General features: G+C 42.4%; 1 protein-coding gene across 4 annotated transcripts in view; it reads right to left on the reverse strand.

Annotated features, from left to right (window-relative positions):
• Positions 1 to 1,249: 1,249 nt before the first annotated feature.
• The window catches only part of EVI5 (ecotropic viral integration site 5), a 232,658-nt gene continuing 215,376 nt past the window's right edge, over positions 1,250 to 18,531 (reverse strand). For 3 of the 4 annotated variants that reach the window (XM_062191739.1, XM_062191738.1, XM_062191740.1), the window contains one exon: positions 1,250 to 5,160. In XM_062191739.1, coding sequence (XP_062047723.1) covers positions 4,846 to 5,160 — 315 coding nt within the window. In that variant the 3' untranslated portion in view covers positions 1,250 to 4,845. The remainder of the gene's footprint in view (positions 5,161 to 18,531) is intronic. The other variant, XM_062191741.1, reaches the window with a different exon arrangement.

Consider the following 18,531-nt stretch of genomic DNA (forward strand, 5'->3'; position numbering starts at 1 on the left):
CCAAGGTGTGCATTAATAGGAAGCTACAATTGGGAGTGGAGCCAGACTTGAACCTAAGCATTCCGATATGGGATGCAGGCATTCCAAGCAGTGTCTTTTTTTTTTTCCTAAAGATTTTTTATTTTATTTATTTGACAGGAAGAGTTACAGACAGTGAGAAGGAGAGACAGAGAGAAAGGTCTTCCTTCCATTCGTTCACCCCCCAAATGGCTGCCATGGCCGATCCGAAGCCAGGAGCCAGGTGCTTCCTCCTGGTCTCCCATGCGGATGCAGGGCCCAAGGACATGGGCCATCCTCCACTGCCTTCCCGGGCCACAGCAGAGAGCTGGACTGGAAGAGGAGCAACCAGGACTAGAACCTGGGGCCCATATGGGATTCCGGCGCCACAGGCAGAGGATTAGCCAAGTGAGCCACAGCGCTGGCCCCCAAGCAGTGTCTTAACCACTACGCCAAATGCTCACTCAACTGAGAGATATTAACATCATGACAAAGATACAGAGGGCATCATTTTCCTTTAACAATATGCTCTATATGTGTATTTAAATCATGTGTATTTAAATGCCTTTATTACATTCGTTTAAGATTCATTAATCTTAAGTATGAAAATACTATCATTGCTTTTTTGTTTTAATTACCATGTTCCTGAGGGAAACAAATCTAGACACCTGGACTTCTGTTAAACTGAAAACTGCTTGCTGAATGCCAATCACATCGCAGACTCTCTGGGATTAAATACATGTTGGGGGGCCTGGTGGAGGTAGACCCTACCCCCAGGGAGCACAGACTTCATTATGGAAAACCTCACACTAGGTCAAGCTTTTTTTTTTTTTTTTTTTTTGACAGGCAGAGTGGACAGTGAGAGAGAGACAGAGAGAAAGCTCTTCCTTTTGCCGTTGGTTCATCCTCCAATGGCCGCCGCGGTAGCGCGCTGCGGCCGGCGCACCGCGCTGATCCGATGGCAGGAGCCAGGGGCTTCTCCTGGTCTCCCATGGGGTGCAGGACCCAAGCACTTGGGCCATCCTCCACTGCACTCCCTGGCCACAGCAGAGAGCTGGCCTGGAAGAGGGGCAACCGGGACAGGATCGGTGCCCTGACCGGGACTAGAACCCGGTGTGCCGGCGCCGCAAGGCGGAGGATTAGCCTAGTGAGCCGTGGCGCCGGCAGTAGGTCAAGCATTTTTAAACAGTGTTGTGATGCCCCTTCCCTTTTAAAGTCCAACAATTAAAGGAAATGGAAACTGTTATAAAATGGAAAACTTTTTATTTGTTTAAAGCAAAGGCACAAGTAAACATTTCAGGTTATCATACAATGTTACAATAAAAAATCCCAACAGTAAAATAAAATACATTATCACTTTGCATCTCTGTAATATATTGAACGTATTTTTCTACCATCACTTCTTTGAAGTAAAAAGAAGGGATCAATGGATGTGATGTAAAAGCTCTGATTATAAAAAGTATCCGTGCTACTTTGAATCAGAAACTTTAATTTCAGTAGAATTAAAATTAATTTTTAAAACTTACTGTTGTGTTAATGATAGAGCAGCAATAACTTTCAAGCTAAACTCATTGCTTTATTAAGTAACTCACTGATTTTATGAAATGTTAGCTGTCAATAGCCAAGGTGGTCACAAAAGAACTTTATCAAAAAACATATCTATATACTTAAATTGTAAATCTGAATATTATCGCTTATCATGTAAAATATTACAGTTTATCATGAGGAATGACTGGTGTATGAAGCCAGAAACAATATCCTTGAAAAGGGCTAGAACTTATTTCATTTAAAGGCACTATCTATAGAGTAACAAGCTGCACCACGTTCAGAGCTGAGAAAAAGGCTTTTCTTTCTTTCAAAATAATTGGCCAGTGAGTTGGAACCTGATGTCTCTCAATTAGCCAGCAAACATTTGAGTGCCTGCTATCTAGTAAAGAAATAAAAGAAAGCGTGGAGACTGTGCAAAGTTTCATCTTTGACTTGTTTTTCCAAGAAGAAAAAATTTCCCCTTATTTTTTAAAAGGCTGTTGATGTGTTTTCTTGATCTAAAAGGTCTCTGTTTCATGATTTCAATGCAGTTTCCACTTTATTCAGGTCACAGCCTGTACATGTAGCATTTCAACCGAGGGTAGCAGCACATCAGGAAGCTACCTATACCAAGGCAGCAAGTCGTTCTATTCTAAGTCACTTCACTCACTTTTCTTCCCTGAATATTCCTCAACTCTAAGTACTTAATTGAATAACATCTGAATGACACAAAAACATTACAGATGAAATAAAATCAACCAAGAGAACATTGTTCAATGCCTCAAAGTCTTGAATAATAATCCTATATTCATTTCAAATTACAGAATGAAGTCAAACCAGGGCACAGCATCCTAAACACCAGGACAATTTTAAACCCTTTACGGCTATTTCAATCAAAGACCTTGAATGAGAAGAGTGTTGCTTCCAGATTTTCATTGTCCAAATTATAACAATGTCAATACATTAAGGCTTGTTTCCCAGGATTCTTTAAACACCTAATTCCTACCCAGAAACAGTACTTAAGAAATTCTCTAAGAGTATGTTTCAAAGTTGAGAATTCAAACATGATTTTAGAAAGATGTTCTAAGTTTAAAGTCAACTTATAATGTTTATTCAATGAAATGTACCCTAAGGTCAATGCTGCATTCTTTAAGGAACAGTGAGTGCTAGGACTCTGGAATTCTTTCCTTCCTTTCTCCTTCTCCAAAGGTATGGATTTCCTTCCAAAGTTTTCTATGGAATCAAAGACTTCATAAAAACAGCTAGCACACTTTCCATTTGGAATAGCTCTGAGTATAACATCCATAAAGAAATTCTGTTTCCGAATCATTAGCTCAACAGCAAAAACACATGGTCTGATCTTCCACTGAGCCAATACAAAGAAGTAAACCTACATTTTAGCATTTTAGAGTTTCTAGATCAAGGGTTAGCAGATTTTTTTTCTGTAAAAAAACAAAATATTTTAGACTATATGAGCCATATTGTCTCCATTTCAATTCTGTCATGGTAACACAAAAGCAGCTACAAACAAGATGTAAATAAATGGGTAAGCATGGGTGTGCTCCAATAAAACCTTCCTTAGGGACAGGTATTTGAATTTCACATAATTTTCCCATTACAGAAACTACGCTTTTAGATTTCCCCCTCTTTAAAAAGGTAAGGCTGGGATTAACCCGTGGGCCACAGTTTCTAGGGAATCACAGGACTAGTATCTATACTTATCAACCTGTGCTGAGACTTGGGGAAGGGTTATTTGGGTGTTCCTCCCAATTTATTAGTGATGGCCATTCAATTTTCTTGTAAAAATGTCAAAATGATGAAAAATAAAGAACTGGCAGGAAAAGAGTTTTATGGCTTTATCTATTAATGAGGAACTAGAGAATCTGAAAATAACACTCATAGATTATTTGGAGATATTAACTGCTGTGTATATTGGACCTTAGCCCACTGCTTAAATTATATTAAGTAGAATATTAGCACTAAGTAACATGTGTTATAACCTCTTTAACCATGACAAATTTAATAGTTATAAGTCACACAAAATGAAATATTTCATCAAGTGTTTTTGAACAGGCATCAGTTAAGTTATAAATCTGCTAGTGTTGAATGCTAGGCATAATACTAAAGCTATGAGAATATTAGTGTTTGGTTTTATTTTTCAATTTTCTTTTAACCTATTATTTACATAAATTCTGTTAGAATGCTGATAGCAGTCATTTTGCAGCATGTAGGCTCCTCATATAAAATGCTGTTCAGTGTTGGGTGGTGCAGATTTACAATATGTACAAATGAACCACGTCACCTGCAGTTAACCTACCACTCTGACAGAAACCAGCACATGGAAGCATCATATGCACACAGAAATTAGAAATTAAAACAAAACTTAAAACTCTCAAAATATATACCAATTAATTTGTGTTTAAAAATCATACAGGAAAAAGGTTTTGTGTCTGGGAACTTTCAGTGGCCCACTAAAATAACAGTAATTTAAAATTTTATTTACTTAATTTATTCAACAGGCAAAGGGGGACACATGCACACACACACGCACAGAGACAGAGAAAGACAGAGTTCCCGTTTGCTGGTTCATTCCCCAAATGCCCACAACAGCCAAGGCTGGGTCCACTCAAAGCTAGGAGTTGGGAACTCAATCCAGGTTTCCCATGTTAGTGGCAGAGACCTAAGTGGTTGACAGGTATACATTAGCAGGAAGCTGGAATGAGATGTGGAGTTGAGACTTAAAGCCAGGTCTTCCAATATGGGATGTGGGCATCCCAAATGGCATTTTACTGGGTATGCAAATTATTGCCCCTAAAACAGTAATTTTAATGGGAAAAAAAAAAAAACCCAAACACAAAACACAAGGCAAATCACATGTACATCTTGGTCAAATGTCTGTAGAGAACCAGCTTGAAAGCAAACTGATAAACACAAATACACAATGTGTTCACTAAGCACAAGATATTGCACAAGAGTTTTCTGTGAACAAAGTTCATTTTTCCATGGTTTTGAACTTCAAAATGGTTCCCACATACATAATTGTAATTTTTAAACAAGAAACTTTAATATTCAGTAATACTGTTAGCGCCTTATTATACCCATTAGCCATATTCCACTCTACTTTATGGCAATGGTCAGTCAGTGGTAAAGATTTGGCAGATAAAAAGGCAGGTAAGATTGTAAAATATATATATATGTATATATATATGTATATGTATATATGTATATAAATATATGTACATATGAAACAGGTAAGTCTCAAAGATCCCTAGTCATATGACAATTGATCCCTTAGAAATCCAGTCTAGGTCACAGTGATGGTCAGACAGTGGTTGAATACGACTCTCTTCTTGTGGGGGGCCGCTCCTTCTGAATCACTCGGTCGCTCTCTCTGGTCTCCAGCACACTGTCCTCCGTTTCACTCTCACTACCATCTGCCCCAGCAGGGTCCAAAGACATCGGGCCAGACTTTCTGTGAAAAGGAAAACCAATGCCACTTCCCCGGAAGGAATTATCTATAAAATCTTCATCGGAGGAATGGAATGACTCGTCATCTCCCATCAAATGGTTGACAATGTGGATTCCATCAAAAGGAGGTTGGCCTGAGAAGCCCCTCTGGCCTTTTAGGCACCTGAGCTGTTAAAACAAAATCCTAGTTAATATATGCAAATTGGGGAAACATACATATAACAAGAAGGTAAATGTTCCTATTGAAGGAAGACAATACCTTAATATTTTTCTATTTATAGCTATAATAATTACCAATCCTTGAATGCTTTTATGGGTTATGTAGTAGGTATATAATTTATCTTGAATGTCATAACAGTCCCATGTGGTAATTTTATTATCCTCATCTACAGATTAGAAAATAGAGACTCAGGTAATTTGTTAAGGACATATGGATAGCTAATAATAGCATTTAGAGTCAAACTGACTCTTCATTATACTAGAGATAATGTAATGAACCCCATGTATCCATCATTCAATTCCAACAACCAACATATCATGGACAACCTTGTTACATATACCTGTCTCCTCTCCAGATTATTTTGAGGTAAATCCCAGATATCCTATGGATTTATAAACATTTCAGTTGGATTTCTAGAAGATACGACTTTCAAGATTATATCTTTAATATCACACATAATATCTTGTGAGCGTGTTTCCCCATTTCTGTAAATTTTCAAAATGATCTACGAATCATTAAAATCTGCTGGGCGTCTCCATGCTTTTATAAAGACTACCACGTCACTCTCACTCACAGCAGAGATGCTTCTTCCCACTCCTGATATCCCCTGCGCTGGGGGAGAACCGGGTTGAGTAACATTTCTGCCTTCTCTCCCTGGCTCCTTGTGGGGAGGAGCCCTGGTCTTGCCCCGGTGTAGTGAGAGGAAGCACACACGTTGCTCAGCTCTTTTTCCTCTCCTTCTCTCCATCTGTGGGAATGAGGCTCTGTTCTCATAACCCTAGAGTGTTCCAGGGCCAGACCCTCACGAGGGGAGGGCTAACAAGGTCAAATGCTCCCTGCTACTGGGTGGGTAAGTCTGACTAATTCTGCAGTTTCAGATCTGAAACACTGGTGTCAACATCTGAAGCTACATCACATTCTACAAAATCAGGATTAAAGCTGTTTTCTTTTCATAATCTGTTACTTCTTTGCCTATTTCCTCAAACTCCCAAGCCCATATCACAGACACCACCAACTACCATTAACATACAATTAAAACACCAGTCCTGTCTTCAAGAGTTTATGTTTTAGGGGCTGGCGCTGTGGCGCAGTGGATTAATGCCCTGGCATCCCATATGGGCGCCGGTTCGAGACCCGGCTGCTCCATTTCCTGTCCAGCTCTCTGCTATGGCCCGGGAAAGCAGTAGAAGATGGCTCAAGTCCTTGGGCCCCTGCACCCACATGGGAGACCTGGAAGAAGCTCCTGGCTCCTGGCTTCAGATCGCCATTGCAGCCATCTGGGGAGTGAACCATCGGATGGAAGACCTCTCTATCTGTCTCTCCTCTCTCTGTGTAACTCTTTCAAATAAATAAATAAATACATCTTTAAAAAAAAAAAAAGAGTTTGTTTTAAATTGAAGCCACACACTATGAATTTTCTCCTACAATAAAAGACAAAAAATTATCAAAATGATTAGCTACAAAATAATTAAAATAATTACCAATTAGCTAATTGGTAAGAGTCTTGCTGCAGTGTTCTGCAAGTCTCTTCTACTTATACCTATCAAGCCTCATCCTAGTTTCTCGAGGACAAATTCCTAGTCGCATACTCTGTTTCAAAGCTAGAGATACAGGCAATGAGAAGTAATCAGGAAATATTACATACACTTTCAAAATGGACGGTTCTGAGGGCAAAGACGTTACAACCCCGCCATACTACCTCTCAGCTTGCCTGACAGACTTCAGGAAGAGAGTGAAGACACCTAATCACTTCCCTACTTGTGTGTGACAAAGGGAAAAAGAAGGGTGCTGGGACTCAGTATAATGATGTCTGGTCCAGTCAGACCTTCAACTCTAAAGGAATTCTCCTGCCTTAGACCAAGAGAGCAGAATCATTGTGAGGCCAATGCAATTTACACAGTGCCATGTTCTTGGCTGAACAAAAGGAGTGGAATCTTTGGGACGAGGGCATGGAGCATCAGAGAGACGTCCTCAGGTTAGGCTGCCCATGGCACTATTACAACTGCCATGCTCTGATGCAACATCCCATCACCACATTGCAACACATGATTTATAGCTCCAAGTGTTAAATTAAGTCAGTTAATCTCTTCCTTTCTCTTTTTCCCCCCCGAGGCCCTTTTGAAGAAATAATGTGGAACATGTGTCTTCCTTCTTCCTGGCTGTTGAGGAGCACTGCAGAAGAACCACAACTTCTCAGTTTGGAAGGCTGCGGCTTAGTCTTTGCCAACAAAATTCACTGCAATTAAAACACTGCAGCGTCATATCAGATGCAATTACAGAAAATTAACTACAGGTTGAGGGGCCACTTCCTCAGCATCAAAAAAGACATCTAAACACCTCTTCGAGAATGGCGAGTACAACTAGCAACTACAGAGGAAATGTTTGGTGCAGGGAAGGTGAAGGTGAAGGTTAAGGGACAACCTGGTAACACTTAGGCAGGCTGTTGGATTTAGGTGTACACACTGGTTCTGATGAGAGATGGTCTAGGAAGCCCTGAAAGTGGGCATCTGGACAGGGAATTTCAGAGACTTCAGAGTCCACAGTGTGGTCTAGAAGGGGCTGCATGGGCTTCAGATGGGCATGAACTCCAGGAGCCCTCATCCTGCGGAGCAGTGGCTGGAAGGAGTTCTGAAGTCCTGGATACCCGGATGTAAATGCTGTACTTCTTATTCTTAACCCCAGACTTTCAGGAGCTAACTATATTCATTCATACACTTAAGATTTATTTATTTGAGCTGGCACCGCGGCTCACTAGGCTAATCCTCCGCCTGCGGCACTGGCACACCGGGTTCTAATGCCAGTCGGGGCACTGGATTCTGTCCTGGTTGCTACTCTTCCAGTCCAGCTCTCTGCTGTGGCCTGGGAAGGCAGTGGAGGATGGCCCAGGTCCTTGGGCCCTGCACCCACATGGGAGACCAGGAGGAGGCACCTGGCTCCTGGTTTCGGATCAGCATGGTGCGCCAGCCGCAGCAGCCATTGAGGGGTGAACCAATGGAAAAAGGAAGACCTTTCTCTCTGTCTCTCTCTCTCACTGTCCACTCTGCCTGTCAAAAAAACAAACAAACAAAACAACAACAACAAAAAAAAAGATTTATTTATTTGAGGGGCCAGCACTGTGGTGAAGCAGGTTAAAGCCCCAGCCTGCAGCACTGGCATCCCACATGGGATGTTCAAGTCCCAGCTGCTCCACTTTCAATCCAGCTCTTTGATACGGCCTGCAAAAGCAATACTAGATGGCCCAAGTCTTTGGGCCCCTGTAATCCTGCGGGATACCGGGAAGAAGCTCCTGGCTCATGGCTTCGGATCAGCTCAGCTCTGGCCATTGCGGTCATTTGGGGGAGTGAACCAGCGGAATGGACCTCTCTCTCTGGCTCTACCTCTCTGTAACTTTGTTTTTAAAATAAATAATTCTTTGAAAAAAAGATTTATTTATTTGAAAGGCAAAGTTACAGATGGAGAGAGAGAGAGAGAGGAGAGAGAGAATAAATGAATATGAATCTTCTATCCATTGGTTCACTCCCCAAATGGCTGCAATGTCTGGAGCTGGGCCGATCCAAAGCCAGGAGCCAGGAGCTTCTTTCTAGTCTCCCACATGTGTACAAGGGTCCAGGACTTGGACCATCTTCTGCTGCTTTTCCCAGGAATATTAGCAGGGAGTTGGATTGAAGTGGAGCAGCCCGGACTTGAACTGGTGCCCATATGGGATGTCAGCGCTACAGGCCAGGGCTTTAACTTGCTATGCCACAGCACCAGCCCTGCTAATTACATTTAAACAACAACAGGAGACACTAAGATGACAGAATAGGGAGGGAGCTTAATGCTCTAGTCTAGGGGAAGATAGTTTAAAAAAAACATGGAGAGAGTGCAATATCAGGGAAGAGTTAGGGAGAAAATGGCAGAGGAAACTGCATGCAAATTTGAGGGACACTGTGGATCTACATGGAGGATGTAGACGCACACAACTCAGGACCCTGAAGCCAAGAGACTCAGCACCAGCTTTGGAGAATGAGGTGAGAAGAGACTGCAGCAACCCAAGCCACTAACGATAAAGCTGCAGGAAGAGCCTGGCATGCGTACAGCTTGGAGCTCTGTGGAGTCAGTGTACCTGCCAACCGAGAGGAAAAAAAGAGGGGCATGTTTCTCTCTCACTGACCGCCCAGCACTGGTGTCCTGTAACTAGCCCAGAGAAGGTGTCATTTTGGAAGTACATAACAGCTGTGCCAGCTTGTGTCCATGGGCCTGGTGACCAACCGAGTGAAGATGCCTGAGTCTAGCTGGGATAAAAGACAGGGAGCTGGGTGCTTGTGACTGTGGGAGCCTAGTGTACTGGGACTGAAAACGCTGTGGCTGTGAGGGAGGGTACAGGGTGTGGCTGGGACTCTGGGCAGTCACTGTGGATGGCTCCACACGCTCAGGGCTCCCTGACTGCCTGGTGAGGGTCATTGCTGCAGCACCCATGCTCACACTGAGGACCGCATGGATCCTTCATGTGGTTCTTGGCAGCATTGTGAATGAATACTATACCCACTGGGCCTAGTGAGTAGGCACTGGCCTTCTTGGAGGACAGGAGGTGAGCATGAGAATATTGCCAACAGAGAAGATTAATCTTCCTCTCTAATTAAAAAAAAGAAGATATTTACCATGTCCAATTTGAGTATTACCTTGGACACTCCCCTCACCCTGGAGCACTGAACAGAGCTCCTTGGCCACACCCAGCACACGCCTCAGGGTACTCACTGAAAGAGCAGACACTCCACTAATCCACAGAGGCGCAGTCCAAAGAGTGGACTCATCACAGGGAAAAAAAAAAGAAAAGACCCAACAAGTATCTCCACAAATGCCCCAAAAATAAATGCATTAACTCAAGAAACAAGAATAAGGAAGACAACATGATGCCTCCAAAGGAACACAACAACACTTCAATGCTAGAATGTGAAGAGATGAAAGCAATGCTGTTTAAATGGAATTCAAAAAATTGATCATAGGATTACTTAGAAGTAAACAAAAGCAAATCCAAGAATTAAAGAAATCCATAAATGACATGAATGAACACTTTCCCCAGGAAATTGAGGATTTCAAGAGAAATCTAATGTAATATTGGAAGAATTCAATAGAGCAAATAAAAAATGTGGTGGAAAGCCTTAACAACAAACTTGGTGAAGTGGAAGAAAGAATATTTGAGTTAGAAGACAAACCTTGAAAGTTTACAGTCAGACCAATAAAAAAAAAAAAAGAAGAAGAAGAAGAAGAAGAAATTAGAAAACTAAAAATACAGTGTTGGAGATCTATGGATACTATCAAACAACCCAACATATGGATCTTAGGAGTTCCTGAAGGCATGGAAAGAGAGAATGGATTAGGTCTTTTTACTGAAATAATTACAGAAAACTTCCCTAATTTGGGGAAAGAAAGAGAGATCCAAGTACAGGAAGCACATAGAACTCCTAATAGACATGACCAGAAAAGATCCTCAGCATGACATATTGTAATCAAACTCTCCATAGTGAAACATAAAGAAAATATTCTAAAATGTGCACCAGAGAAATGCCAAATTACTTTTAGAGGATCTCCAATCAGACTTATGGCTGACTTCCCATAAGAAACCCAATAGGCTAGGAGAGAATGGTGAGATATATTCCAAGTCGTAAGAGAAAAAAATCAACCCAGAATACCGTACCCTGCAAAGCTCTCACTTATGAATAAAGGTGAAATAAAGACCTTCCATGACAAACAGAAAACTCCTCCAGCCTTAGAAAAGATGCTTATGGATGTGCTACACACAGAAACAGGGTCATCACTATGAAAGAAGGTGAAGACAGAAAATCTCCCAGTGGAAGTACAAAGGAGAACCAAAGTTAACAATGGGAGCATTTATGGAAAAATGGCAGGGAAATTGAACTTACTCTGGTTTTTCTTCTGTAGTTCCTTAGATTTCAGAATATACTGTCACATATTATTCCACAATATGTAGAATCTAGCCACATATTAAGGCAATCTGTTTTTGAATCTTTTTAAAAAGAAGACATTTATTATATTGAATTATCTTTTTTTTCCGCTTCTCCTATTACATACCATTTGTGTCATTAAGTTAAGTCTTAGTTCTTATGTCTTTGGGCAGAAGAGTGTATCAGTTACTTTAAATGAATTTTTCCCTGTCTTTGAAGCTCAGTTCATAAGTGTGTTGTTGCCACAAAAGGAAATACTTGGGTTTGCATTACTTGAATACTTGAAAAATGAAATTGGTAATATATATTATGTAATGAATTAGGTTTTTATTTCTGGATAAAATTAGAAATGAAATAGATTTAAACCATTTAAAGGATGAAAATAACGATAGTGCTTATAAGCACTGTGAACACTTCTGTGTTTGCGGCATCCAGAATCCAAGTGTTCACTAGATGTTTCTCCTGAAATCCTGCTCTGCTTTTCTTCATGCGTTTACTCTCATTACTGATGTTATAAAGCAGCAGGGTTAAAGTGTCTTCATATCTGTGTTCATTACGCATCCATAGCTTTTCTAGTTAGGAAAAAATAGTCTCAAAAACACTCTTTAGTGTCTTTTTTTGATTAATATTTTACCCATGATATTTTAGGTACCTTTAATCATTTTAATAAGATGTCTATAAAAATTTAAAACCTTACATATTGTATTTGAACTAGTTAGTGAAGAGTAAGGAAAAAAACTAGCTTATTGAGACTGTAGATGTTCCATTAGTTCAATTTAAAAATTTTTAATTAACGAACTTTTAGAGATAGGTTGAGACCCAATGGTATCCATTAAACTAGCTCCTATGACATGGAAAGAACCCAGAAGCCGTGGAGGACCTATGAGGGTATTTACTTGCCATGGTTATGGTTGTAGTATGCTCCTACGTAAATACAGGTAGTGACACACTGACATTTTTTTTTTTTAAGATTTTTTATTTATTTATTTGACAGGTAGAGTTACAGGGAGACAGAGAGAGACAGAGAGAAAGGTGTTCCTTCAGTTGGTTCACCCCCAAAATGGCTGCCACGGCTGGCGCTGCGCCGATCCAAAGCCAGGAGCCAGGTGCTTCCTCCTGGTCTCCCATGCGGGTGCAGGGCCCAAGCACTTGGGCCATCCATCACTGCCCTCCCAGGCCACAGCAGAGAGCTGGACTGCAAGAGGAACAACCGGGACTAGGTACCTGGCACCCATATGGGATGCCGGCACCACAGGCAGAGGATTAGCCAAGTGAGCAACGGCGCTGGCCCACACTGACATTTTTGTTGTCCAATAATCTGGAGTACTGTCCTGCATTTATCTGTACTAAAGCAACTATAAATTAATGGAATCTACAAAGAAGAAACTTTATGACTGTACTGTATTTGGGAGCCTTTGTACAGCTAGGTAAAGCTCCCATAATACAAAGTATTTGGATTTTAAAATTTACTATTGTGAGAGAGAAGACATAACATTATTCCATATGCTTAAATGATAACTTGCTCATTGAGTTTCAGAAGAAAAAAATATGGAATGAGTTAACTGTCACTGCGTTAGCTGTAATATTAAATTGGCAAGTTGTAGCATACAGCTTAAATCTGTGTTTCTCAAACGTGAACCATAGTTGTCTAACGCTGCTTTTGTATATTGTAACTGCTACAAATAGTCTCAGCACTGGACATGTGTATTTCTCAAATGAATGCAACCTTTGAGGTAGGTGTTTTGATATGCCTCAGAAAGTATCTGAGTGTATGCGAATTTGTTAATTTGTTTGCTAATGAAGATACTTCCTGTCCTTTTGTTGTTGTTGTTGTTCCATATTTTTATGTTTGAATCTGAATTTTTACATTTTTACTACTGTTAATTTAAGTATAATTTGTTCAATGTTAAAATGGGGTTGTCAGTGATGAAACTTAAAAACAGCTTCATTCATGTAACTAGTGGATGGAGCATCTGTCTCTTCCCTTCTATGCATCACTCTGCCTTTCTAAAAAATTAAAATAATTAAAAAAAAAAATCCAGGTAACTGACTTTCTCAAACTCACCCTTCCACCTTCAAAACAAAACCAAAACAAAACATGGAGTATTGGTAGCAAATCTAATACATATGATTTTGTTTATTCACTTGACAGGCAGAGCCACAGAGAGAGGGAGAGATAAAAAAAAGGTCCTCCATCCACTGATCCATTCTCCAAATGACCACAATAGCCGAAGCTGGGCTGATCCGAAGCCAGGAGCCAGGAGCCCAAACTTAGGCCATTCTCCACTGCTCTCCCAGGCCATAAGCAGAGAACTGGATCGGAAGAGGAGCAGCCGGGACACAGCCGGTGCCCATATGGGATGCCAGTGCTGCGGGTGGAGGCCTAGCCCTCTATACCACAGCACCGGCCCCAGAAAATTTATACATTAAAAATACTCATACAGTTCTCTAATCAATTGCATCAGGAGAACTGAGAACATCTGTTAAAGATGTGGTCTTCCTCCCAGGATCCAAGGAGACTTGTGTTAAAAAATGCAGAGTCTAGGGTTTCACTCTCAGGACTTGGGATTCCTTAGATCAGGGAATCTCTGAGGCTGACCCTCTGTTCTTATCAAATGGGGCTGAACTCAACTGGAGCTCTTATCTAGGACAAATGTGCTTCTGAATGAGGAACAGGTGCTTCATGTGACTGGTACGTACAAATGGACAGCAGCTTTTCAGTAGTACAACCAAGCGGCTCTGGGCCTGCCTTCACCATCTGGTGGTTGTCGCCGAGCACTAGGTTTAAAGTCTTTTTCTAGCTTCCTCGTTCTGGTATACAGAGGTAAGGTCTAGTAAAGTCTTTGTTCAGAAAAGCTGAGTAATTCTGATGCACATTCCAGGATAAGGATCTCTACTCTAGACAAGGGTTTTTGGGTTTTTTGGGCTTTATCAAGAATCTGATAGGTGGTGGCATTCTGGTGTAATGGGTTAAGCTGCCACCTGCAAAAAAAGCATCCCATATGGACATTGTTTCAAGTGCCGGCTGCTCCACGTCTGATCCAGCTCCCTGCTAATGGCCTGTGAAAGCAGTGGAAGATGCCCAAGAAATTGGACCCTGCACCCATATGGCAGAGCCAGAAGAAGCTCCTGGCTCCTGGCTCCAGATCAGCCCAGCTCTGGCCATTGAGACCATTTGGGTAGTGAACCAGTGCATAGAAGACCTCTCTTCTCTCCCTCCCTCCTTCTGTAAATTTGCCTTTCAAATAAATATTTTCTTTTTAGAAAAAGAATCTGATAAAAGCTACTGGCTCTCTCCCTGTCTTTTTTTTTTTTTTTTTGACAGGCAGAGTGGACAGTGAGAGAGAGAGAGAGACAGAGAGAAAGGTCTTCCTTTTTCCGTTGGTTCACCTCTCAATGGCTGCGGCAGCCGGTGCGCTGTGGTCGGTGCACCACGCTGATCTGAAGCCAGGAGCCAGGTGCTTCTCCTGGTCTCCCATGCGGGTACAGGGCCCAAGTACTTGGGCCATCCTCCACTGCACTCCTGGGCCACAGCAGAGAGCTGGACTGGAAGAGGAGCAACAGGGACAGAATCTGGTGCTCCGACCAGGGCTATAACCTGGGGTGCTGGTGCCACAGGCGGAAGATTAGCCTAGTGAGCCGTGGCGCCGGCTTTCTCCTTTTCTTAAAAAGTCCAAACACATTTATTTTTGAAGCCCACTGTCTTTCCTACTTTTCATATAAATCCTACAGAAATAACTTCATGACACTGAGCAACGACAAAAGTCTTTCACTGAGAAATTCCCACAATGCATTTTTGCACTGAAGAAGAAGAAAAAGCATTATGGGTTCAGGTGAAATCAGACACAGGTTAAAGTCACTAAACGTGCCTACACCACCACCACCACCACTACTACTACTACTACTACTACTGAGACTCACCAATGAAACACAGGCACCAGGCTCGGGAATTCTAAGTAAAGGGACTATTTTTTTCAAGGGGAATCCTGGAATTCCTCAAAGGTAGGTCTCAGCTAGACCTCCCCACAGCGAAGGTCGTAGCCAGTGAGTAATACTTAGACTCTGATTTCCTGTCAGCTTCCTGGTGACCCAGACTTCAAGTGTGAACAAAGTCAAGCACTACCAGAGATTCAAAGGCAGCATCTAAGGGAATCAGGTGAGGGGTTGGGAGGGGAAACTGGGAAGACACAAATTATCTAGGGGGTGGGGGAACTTTAAAATAAAATTATTAATTACTTGTGAAGATAGTATCTATGTAAAAAGAAGCTTATAGGGGCCAGCGCTGTGGCGCAGCGGGTTTACGCCCTGGCCTGAAGTGCCAGCATCCCATATGGGTGCCAGTTCGAGACCCGGCTGCTCCACTTCCAATCCAGCTCTCTGCTATGGCTGGGAAAGCAGTAGAAGATGGCCCAAGTCCTTGGGCCCCTGCACTGGTGTGGGAGACCCAGAAGAAGCTCCTGGCTCCTGGTTCCTGGCTTCAGATCCGTGCAGCTCTGGCCATTGCAGCCAATTGGGGAGTGAACCATTAGATGGAAGACCTCTCTCTGCCTGTCCTCTCTCTGTGTAACTCTTTCAAATAAATAAATAAATCTTAAAAAAAAAATAAGTTTATAGATAACTGTCAAGAATAGTCTGACTTGGAATTCAGTTTCCGTATGTATTTATCACATAAGCACAATGTGTTAACTAAAGGCTACTTAGAAAATAAAGCAATTCCACAATCCACAACCTTGAGATAATCCATTTCAATATACCTTTTAATGTAATATCTCTAACATCATTTACTTTGCAAAAATAGACTAGTCACTACACATACTGTTTAGTAACCTGCTTTCCACTTAATAGCTATCATAAATACTTCTCTAGTGCCCTGGCTTTCATGGTGGCTGGGTGCCCCATTCAGGAATGTTATCATCACCAGCTTGACCAAACCTCTTGGCAGGAAATTTGGTTTCCAACTCATCACTGTTATAAACAGCACTGCCGTGACCACTTTTGAACATACAGCTCTATAGAACTGCCTTTATGTTCTGAAGAAATCCAGTCAGAAGTAGAAACTATAACAAGAGTTTCACCGTTCTTAAGAATACTGATTTCTATGTTTAAACTGCCCTCCAGAAAGGTGTTAAGATACTGCCTGAAAAGTTGTGGTTTCCCAACAACTTTGCACCACTTTTTCTTACTGGTACACCAATCACATAAGTACAAAGTTTTAAACTTTTATTATGGAATTTTTTTAAGCTATGGAGATTAAGTCGACAAACCCACATGCTGACACACCACCCAGCTGTAGCAATTATCAAAGTATGGGTATTTCCTTTTCAACATACACATTGCCCCTACCCCCAAACTTGAGCTGCCTGGAAGCAAATGTAAAAGGATTTTTTTAAAAAAGATTTATTTATCTATTTGAAAGAGTTACATAGAGAGAAGGAGAGGCAGAGAGAGAGAGGTCTTCCATCCACTGGTTCACTCCCCAGTTGGCCACAACAGATGGAGCCGTGCCAATCTGAAACCAGGAGCCAGGAGCCTCCTCTGGGTCTTCCATGTGGGTGCAGGGGCCCAAGGACTTAGGCCATCCTCCACTGCTTTTCCAGGCTACAGCAGAGAGCTGGATCAGAAGTGGAGCAGCCAGGATATGAACTGGCACCCATATGGGATGCTGGCACTGCATGCAGCGGCTTACCTGCTACGCCACAGCGCCAGCCCCAAAAGGATTTTAAAATGGTAACTTTGCCCTGCTGAGTTGGAAAAACTTTAAGAAAAACATATTACATAATCTAATTTTGTCCTTCAGATTATTTTATCCTCATTGGTAAATAAGTAAAAAGAAGCCTATTGTGTTAGAACATTTGTTTCCTTTTAATGAATGTCTTCTATTTTCTATAATACTTTTTTAAAAAATTTATTTATTTGAAAGTCACACAGAGAGAGGAGAGGCAGAGAGAGAGAGAGAGAGAGAGAGAGAGAGAGAGAGAGAGAGAGAGAGGTCTTCCATCCGATGTTTCACTCCCCAATTGGCCGCAAATGGCCGGAACGGCGCCGATCCGAAGCCAGGAGCCAGGAGCTTCTTCCGGGTCTCCCATGCGGGTGCAGGGGCCCAAGGACCTGGGCCATTCTCCACTGCTATCCCAGGCCACAGCAGAGGGCTGGACTGGAAGAGTGGCAGCCAGGACTAGAACTGGCGCCCATATGGGACGCAGGCACTTCAAGCCAGGGTGTTAACCCGCTGAGCCACAGCGTTGGCCCCTATTTTCTATAATACTTAATACTAATTTATTTTGGGTATTAATTAGAATTTCTTAACAATTTCAGCTGAAAGAGTCACAATAGCAGCTCACAGTGAGGATCTGTCTCCCAGCTGTTCCCCTCTGGATCCCTGGCTTCTCACAGAATGACAGTTCCTAGGGTGGGCATTTGGCCTAGCAGTTAAGATGTTGCCTGTGATAATGCTCACACCACCTATCACCTATCGGAGTGCCTGGGTTTGAGCCCCAGCTCTGGCCCTGATTCCAGTTTTCTGCCAATGTGCATTCTGGGAAGCAGCAAGTACTTGGCTCCCTGCCACCCAGGTGGGAGACCCAGATTGATTTTCCAGCTCCTGGCTTCAGTACGGCCTAGCTCTGGCTGCTGAAGGCATTCGGGGGTGAACCAGTTGATGGACAATTTCTGTCTGCGCCTTTCACATAAATTTAAAAAAAAAAAATTCCAGTTGAGATGCCTACATCCCGTATCAGAGTGCCTGAGTTTGATTCCTGCCTCCAGCTCCTGGTTAATGCAGGTCCTGGGAAGCAGTGGTGAAGGTGCAAATAGTTGAGGTTTTGTCACCCATGTGGGAGACCTGAATAGAGTTCCTTGCTCCCAGCTTCAGCCCCAGCTGGGGGATCACAGTGGCCATCTGGGGGTAGGGGTAAATCAATGGATGGGATCTCTCTGCCTCTCTGATACATCTTATTTATTTATTTATTAATTTTTAAAGAAATAATGATCTTTTTGTTTTTTTAATTTGACAGGTAGAGTTAATTTGACAGTGAGAGAGAGAGAGAGAGAGACAGAGAGAATGGTCTTCCTTCCATTGGTTCACTCCCCAAATGGCCGCTACAGCCACCGCTGTGCCGATCCAAAGCCAGGAGCCAGGTGTTTCTCCTGGTCTCCCATGCGGGTTTAGGGCCCAAGCACTTGGGCCATCTTCCACTGCCTTCCCGGGCCACAGCAGAGAGCTGGACTGGAAGAGGAGCAACTGGGACAGAACCGGCACCCCAACTGGGACTAGAACCCGGAGTGCCGGCACAGCAAGCGGAGGATTAGCCTAGTGAGCCGCGGCGCCAGCCTGTGTGTATGTATTTTAAAGCTCCTGAATGTCCCTAGAGATGG

The sequence above is a fragment of the Lepus europaeus genome, chromosome 5, assembly GCF_033115175.1.
Source record: "Lepus europaeus isolate LE1 chromosome 5, mLepTim1.pri, whole genome shotgun sequence".
Lineage (NCBI taxonomy): Eukaryota > Metazoa > Chordata > Mammalia > Lagomorpha > Leporidae > Lepus > Lepus europaeus.